The following is a 7741-nucleotide window of genomic DNA, read 5'->3' on the forward strand; positions in this document are numbered from 1 at the left end:
GGCAGGTGGTTCGGGTGAACAGCCTGTGGTACTGTCAGGTGGTCCAGCGTCCGGGTTGGAGCTCTTCGGCAGAGATTAGTGTTTGGCAGCTTGGTGTGGCTATGAGAGAAACACACGATGAGACAAGGTAATTCACAAAGCGAGGGCAAAATCACGGTGGTGGCCTGCACTAACTAGGGTTAGCTGAGAATCTGGCGAAGAGAGGTTGAGTGCGCTGGCCTTATGAGTCCCCGGCTAAATTACCCACAGGTGTGAGCAATCAGCAGAACACTGAGGCTCCTCCCAGGGGTGGAGATGCCGGCTCGGAGGGAGACACACTGGCACACACCGAGACCATGACACAGTGCTTGTGTAACCCTGGTTAACATAACTGCCAATAAATAAAAGCCTGTTAGTAAAAACAGTCATAAGAAATATATCACAGGTGATAAATAAATAGATCATAATGGTTAGAAAATTCATTAAAAACATCAGCAATGATATAATTCATGTTATAGGATTTCATTGTGTTTAAAAACATGTTAAAAGAGTACAAAACTTGCTAATTCATGGTGTTTTATGTTAATTCAGGTAAAATGGCTAAAATATGTGTTGAGACTCTTATTGTGAAAGGGCACGCTGCAGCGTGACTCCTGTGATAGCCACACCCAATCGGGTTGTTCATTCTTTTTGATGCTAGAGAGGGAGAAATGCAGACAGTCCTTGCGGAGCTGCTGCCTAAACGAGTGAAAAAAAAATTAAAAACGAGCCAGAAATCTACATAAAGCCATTTTTGTACTCTGGAGAATATATTTTTTGTTTTTCCGACCTGTCCTTGCCTCGGTGACGTTGTGAACATAACCGAACGGGACTTGGTGAGTTTAGAAATTGTATTTTATTTCATGCAAGAAATGTTTTGTTGTATTATATTGCTCATTTCATGCAAACGGAGAGCCAAAGTAGCAGATTTATGTTGTTTTATGTTAAACACGGTGGATTCGTGCTTAACCGACACACAGGCTGTACTTCAAAGGCCTTTGACGGTGTTTCAGCGCGCCATTTTGGCGTCACCTCATTCACGGCTAAATAAGCTGGAAAAATGGACTTTTACTGTTATTTAAGAGCTACCCTTGTGTTATTTTCGAATGTTTATGCACTTTATTTTGTTGTTATGGTAGGCCATTAAGGTTTGGATCGGGAAATGCCGAGCTAGAATCGGAGTTTGATCCGCTGAGCGAGAAACAAGATGGCGAGCCACCCACGGACCCATTGAACTGTACCGAGCAGGAAAAGGGAAAACGCCCCCTGCTGGACGTTGAGCTCTTTCGCTGAAAAAACTGGTAGGATTAATCCATACACCTCTGCAAAAGAACAGCGGACTTTCAAAGCACTGGATAATCATTTGGAGTAATTCCAGGATTAATAGTTAAAGGACATAGAGACAACTTTCTTTTGTTTATTTGTTTGTTTAAGGGGATTATTCAGCCTTTTGCTGAATTGTTTTAGTTTTTACATGTTTTTGTAAATTATTTTGGTCAACCTTACATTTTAATGCTCTAATGGTGTTAATGGAAATGTAAATAAGTTTGTTGGGTTAAAACAAAATAAGAACTGGTTGAGATTGAAAGGTGAACCTAGACCAAGATTAAATTAAATCTTGGGCCTAAAGAACTGAACTTGATTTAAAATAACACAGTGTTAATGCAAATAGATCAAAGGATAAGCTTGAACTTAGAACTTGAAATAAATAAGACAATAACCTAGGTTGAAAATAACATCCTTTTAAAGCCAAATAAAAGGTTTTGAGATAAATAGGATAAACTAACAGAATATACTGAACAAAAAGGGGAAAGAAAATATCTTGTTTTCCTTAAATGTGTGATGTTGGATGTTTTATGTGATGTGTGTTAACTGTCTATTCTCTGTCTTCACAAAATAACAAGCCGGCAATTTAAACGTATTTTCTGGTCTGTGGTCTTTATTACATGCTACACTCATTACTACTCTAGTAGTCGAACCTAACTGGTCCTAGTATACTGTAACGACTCCAGAAGTGTTACAGAAGTGGCGAGCCAGCCAGGAGTAGTAATTGATTCCTCAAGCTTGTTTTCCTGACCCAGACCTCAAAAATAGGCCAAGTCCGGCAAAATGGAAATAGTTGACAGAGAGAATGTTAAAATCCCAAACTCAGTTATTGTTAGTGGGATTACAGGCACAGACGCTGATGAAGCTGGGTTAGGGTTAGGGGCAGCTCTTTATCAAGAGCAGGAGGGAGAGTTGCGAGTAATTGCATACGCAAGTAGAGGACTATCAAAAAGCGAAAGCCGTTATCCTGCTCATAAGCTTGAGTTTCTTGCACTCAAATGGGCTGTAACGGAAAAGTTTTGCGATTACTTATATGGCAGTCCTTTCACAGTAATAACTGACAGTAACCCTCTAACTTACATTTTGACCACTGCTAAGTTAGACGCGACGAGCTATCGCTGGTTGTCCGCCCTGTCCTCTTTCGAGTTCCAGCTTAGGTACAGAGCAGGCAAACAAAACATGGACGCAGATGGCCTATCTCGTCGTCCGCATCTCGAGCCATTAAATGACCTTGTCTCCCTGAAGGAACAGGAGCGGATCCGTCAGTTTGTGCAACACCACTTGCCTGGCACCGATCCTTTCACTCACGTTCCCACTCAAGCTGTCAGTGCAATCTGTGAGAAACATCTAGTCCTCCAGTCTCTTGACACAGACCATGCTCTCGCCTGCCCACTCGTAACTTCACTGTCTATGTCCGTTGATGCTGTTCCCGACAGTTTCGACCAGTGTGATCCTTTTCTTGTCATTCCAAGCTTGTCAGAAGAAGAGATAAGACGAAGTCAAACAAACGATCCTGCTATCAGTGAAATCATACACCAGCTTGAAACAGGTGAAACATCTCCTCCTACTGTACGCAACGAGATCCCACAACTTAGCATCCTTCTGCGTGAGTTAAACAAACTTGAGTTGCAGAACGGGATTTTGTACAGAAAAAGGCAAGTAGGTGAAGAGACCCAGTACCAGCTGGTTCTTCCTGAAAGTCTAAGATCTATGGTTTTCAAAAGCCTTCACGATGACATGGGTCATTTTGGTCTTGACCGGACCCTTGATTTAACCAGAACCAGATTTTTCTGGCCAAAAATGGCCTCAGACATAGAGCAAAAGATCAAAAGCTGTAGCAGGTGTGTTTGCAGAAAGACCCTGCCAGAGAGGGCAGCGCCCCTAGTAAACATTCAAGTCACCAGACCCCTAGAGTTGGTGTGTATTGATTTCTTGACGATTGAACCAGATCGCAGCAACACTAAAGATGTCTTAGTTATTACAGATTTCTTTACGAAATATGCTGTAGCAATGACAACTCCCAACCAAAAGGCTAAAACTGTAGCCAAGGCCCTGTGGGAAAACTTTATAATCCACTACGGTTTTCCCGAGAAGTTGCATAGCGATCAGGGAGCAGACTTTGAGTCAAAAACTATCAAAGAGTTATGCGACCTAGCTGGGATTCAAAAGGTCAGAACTTCGCCTTACCATCCCAGGGGAAACCCTGTGGAGAGGTTTAATAGAACCCTGCTAAACATGTTGGGTACACTCAAAGACGAAGACAAGAAACATTGGCGTGACTTTGTTAAGCCACTTGTTCACGCGTATAACTGCACAAAACATGAAAGTACAGGGTTTACGCCGTACGAGTTAATGTTTGGCAGGCAGCCTAGGTTACCCATTGATCTTGCTTTCAATGTCCCCCTGAACCATCGCCAGCAGCAATCTCACTCACAGTATGTTAAAGCCCTCAAATCTCACCTTCAGGAGAGCTACCAACTGGCTACCAAAAATGTAAGCAAAGTTGCTGAACGTAACAAAACTAGATATGACAAACATGTAACCGAATCTGTCTTAGGTGTCGGAGATCGCGTGCTTGTAAGGAATGTTCGGATTAGGGGAAAAAACAAATTGGCTGATAAGTGGGAGTCCATCGTCCACGTGGTTGTAAGTCAAAAAGACAACCTCCCAGTATACACAGTCAAACCCGAGCATCACCATGGTCCCACTAGAACTCTCCACAGAGACCTTTTGTTACCTTGTGGGTTTTTGTCATCTGCCCCTGAAAATCCTCCAGCAGTCCAAGTAAAGCCTCATCGGCCAAGCACACGTCAACACCCAACGACTGATCCCGATGAACCTGAACTTGAATATCACTCTGAGGAGGATAACTACCCTCTGTATTACCCTCCACCTCCTCCCAAAGAGATCTCATGGTCGATTGAGGAATACGAAGTAGTCTTTCCTCCCAAGGCTAAGTCAAACCATGCTAATGAGCAACCCAAATCAGACAATTCTCAAGTCTCAGAAAGTGTGACAGTGCCTGATATTGCTCAAGAGCACATGGACATGACGGAAACTGTAAACTTACCTGATTGTGGAAACCTACCGGATATGGAAAACTTACCTGAAAATGACAAAATACCTGAAATGGAGAAACCACCTGAAATGGAAAACTTGCCTGAACCTGCAAAGGAAGGATCTCAAATAACGCAACAAAATGAAATGGACAATGCATCGGATTCAACGAAAACTAATGATGAGGAAGCAACTCAAACTCACGTGAATGGAACTGAACCTGTAAACAATGAAACTGAAAGAAATGACCTCGAAGCAGAGCAATCAGTCAGAAGATCATCCCGAGAGAGAACAAAGCCCAAGCACTTAACATACCCTCAATTAGGCAACCCTCTTGTTGGCATAGTTCAGTCTTTGTTCCAAAGTTTAAGTGAAGCTGTCACAGGCTCTATTGAAATCCATGATATCCAGGTAGTCTGATTTATGCATTATGCAAAGGGGCTTGCATACATTTAAGAGGGGAGGGTGTAACCCTGGTTAACATAACTGCCAATAAATAAAAGCCTGTTAGTAAAAACAGTCATAAGAAATATATCACAGGTGATAAATAAATAGATCATAATGGTTAGAAAATTCATTAAAAACATCAGCAATGATATAATTCATGTTATAGGATTTCATTGTGTTTAAAAACATGTTAAAAGAGTACAAAACTTGCTAATTCATGGTGTTTTATGTTAATTCAGGTAAAATGGCTAAAATATGTGTTGAGACTCTTATTGTGAAAGGGCACGCTGCAGCGTGACTCCTGTGATAGCCACACCCAATCGGGTTGTTCATTCTTTTTGATGCTAGAGAGGGAGAAATGCAGACAGTCCTTGCGGAGCTGCTGCCTAAACGAGTGAAAAAAAGATTAAAAACGAGCCAGAAATCTACATAAAGCCATTTTTGTACTCTGGAGAATATATTTTTTGTTTTTCCGACCTGTCCTTGCCTCGGTGACGTTGTGAACATAACCGAACGGGACTTGGTGAGTTTAGAAATTGTATTTTATTTCATGCAAGAAATGTTTTGTTGTATTATATTGCTCATTTCATGCAAACGGAGAGCCAAAGTAGCAGATTTATGTTGTTTTATGTTAAACACGGTGGATTCGTGCTTAACCGACACACAGGCTGTACTTCAAAGGCCTTTGACGGTGTTTCAGCGCGCCATTTTGGCGTCACCTCATTCACGGCTAAATAAGCTGGAAAAATGGACTTTTACTGTTATTTAAGAGCTACCCTTGTGTTATTTTCGAATGTTTATGCACTTTATTTTGTTGTTATGGTAGGCCATTAAGGTTTGGATCGGGAAATGCCGAGCTAGAATCGGAGTTTGATCCGCTGAGCGAGAAACAAGATGGCGAGCCACCCACGGACCCATTGAACTGTACCGAGCAGGAAAAGGGAAAACGCCCCCTGCTGGACGTTGAGCTCTTTCGCTGAAAAAACTGGTAGGATTAATCCATACACCTCTGCAAAAGAACAGCGGACTTTCAAAGCACTGGATAATCATTTGGAGTAATTCCAGGATTAATAGTTAAAGGACATAGAGACAACTTTCTTTTGTTTATTTGTTTGTTTAAGGGGATTATTCAGCCTTTTGCTGAATTGTTTTAGTTTTTACATGTTTTTGTAAATTATTTTGGTCAACCTTACATTTTAATGCTCTAATGGTGTTAATGGAAATGTAAATAAGTTTGTTGGGTTAAAACAAAATAAGAACTGGTTGAGATTGAAAGGTGAACCTAGACCAAGATTAAATTAAATCTTGGGCCTAAAGAACTGAACTTGATTTAAAATAACACAGTGTTAATGCAAATAGATCAAAGGATAAGCTTGAACTTAGAACTTGAAATAAATAAGACAATAACCTAGGTTGAAAATAACATCCTTTTAAAGCCAAATAAAAGGTTTTGAGATAAATAGGATAAACTAACAGAATATACTGAACAAAAAGGGGAAAGAAAATATCTTGTTTTCCTTAAATGTGTGATGTTGGATGTTTTATGTGATGTGTGTTAACTGTCTATTCTCTGTCTTCACAAAATAACAAGCCGGCAATTTAAACGTATTTTCTGGTCTGTGGTCTTTATTACATGCTACACTCATTACTACTCTAGTAGTCGAACCTAACTGGTCCTAGTATACTGTAACGACTCCAGAAGTGTTACACTTGTAAGAATAGGTGTGACTGGGTGAATGTGGCATGTTGTATAGAGCGCTTTGAGTACTCTGGGAGAGTAGAAAAGCGCTATATAAGAATCAGCAAAGCCCTCCACACCATCACACCTCCTTCGTGCTTCATGGTGGGAACCATGCATGTAGAGACCATCCAGTTATGTTTTCTGCATCACACAAAGACACAACAGGTGGAACCAAAGATCTGAAATTTGGACCCATCAGACCAAAGCACAGATTTCCACTGGTCTAATGTCCATAACTTGTGTTTCTTAGTCCAAACAAATCTCTTCTGCTTGTTGCTTTACGTTAGCCGTGGTTTCTTAGCAGCTATTTTACCATAAAGGCCTGATTCACACAGTCTCCTCTGAATGATGTAGAGATGTGTCTGCTACTGGAGCTCTATGTGACTCTAATCTGAGCTGCTGTTAACCTGTGATTTTTGACTGGGTGTATATATATCAAAGAAAAAATACTGTTGCTTTTTCTGTGTATTTGAATCTAAAAAAAATTCTAATTTCCCACAGGAAGTAATCCACTCAGCAATAGATTTTTTTAACAGTAACTTTAAAGAGTTTCTTAAATCCAGCTACACAGACAGAGTTAAATCTACGACAGTTTTTTGGAGATGGCTCCATGGTGTGAATTAGCATACCCATCATGCATGTATTCATGAGTGGCATTAATTGGGTGACCTAACTCTAACCCTTCACCCTTCAACGCTGCCAAAAATTAAAAGTGCTTGAGATTTGCTTAGAAGCTATTATCACTAATTAAATTGTAAAACTTAGTAAAAGGTTCTGGCATCCATTTTTAAATTTATACATATATAGGACAGCATACATACTGCTGGCAGATTACACTGGTGAATCTGGAGTCAGACATCGTGTAAAAATAAAAGCTTTCCAGTGATCTGACGTTTTTACTTGACAGAGCACACAGTGTTATCGATCAGTCACCGGTCTGAGGTGTCACACATCTGAGTTTTTCTGAGAGCAACACTTTTATTTGTGTTGCACCATATGACCTGCGAGACAAATGTTAACTGTCTGCTGCAGAGGATGACAGCATGCAGTCTGAAGGCAGCTTTTCTTTTTAAGTCAACACTTCGTATTAACAATTCCACTCAATTATAAATTGTCAGATAATAAATTTTTTAGTCAGCAATTCTGTTGCTA

The 7741-nt window shown here is 40.6% G+C and overlaps 1 protein-coding gene and 1 long non-coding RNA gene across 2 annotated transcripts; both read left to right on the forward strand.

Annotated features, from left to right (window-relative positions):
- The first annotated feature begins 350 nt into the window (after positions 1-350).
- LOC146501321 (uncharacterized) lies at positions 351-1319 on the forward strand. The gene is made up of 2 exons (XR_014869546.1): positions 351-854; positions 1158-1319. It is a non-coding gene; the product is annotated as an uncharacterized LOC146501321 (long non-coding RNA).
- A 906-nt stretch (positions 1320-2225) lies between these two features.
- Positions 2226-5836, forward strand: LOC146501322 (uncharacterized). The gene is made up of 2 exons (XM_085133715.1): positions 2226-5371; positions 5675-5836. Exon 1 carries the CDS (start codon positions 2524-2526, stop codon positions 4819-4821), a length of 2298 nt encoding a protein of 765 aa, XP_084989841.1. The 5' UTR covers positions 2226-2523; the 3' UTR covers positions 4822-5371; positions 5675-5836.
- Positions 5837-7741: the final 1905 nt, after the last annotated feature.

The sequence above is a fragment of the Neolamprologus multifasciatus genome, chromosome 15, assembly GCF_963576455.1.
Source record: "Neolamprologus multifasciatus chromosome 15, fNeoMul1.2, whole genome shotgun sequence".
Lineage (NCBI taxonomy): Eukaryota > Metazoa > Chordata > Actinopteri > Cichliformes > Cichlidae > Neolamprologus > Neolamprologus multifasciatus.

What these genes read in the sequence shown, in the direction of transcription:
- LOC146501322 (XM_085133715.1), top strand. Translation starts at nt 2,524, where the DNA reads ATGGACGCAGATGGCCTATCTCGTCGTCCGCATCTCGAGCCATTAAAT.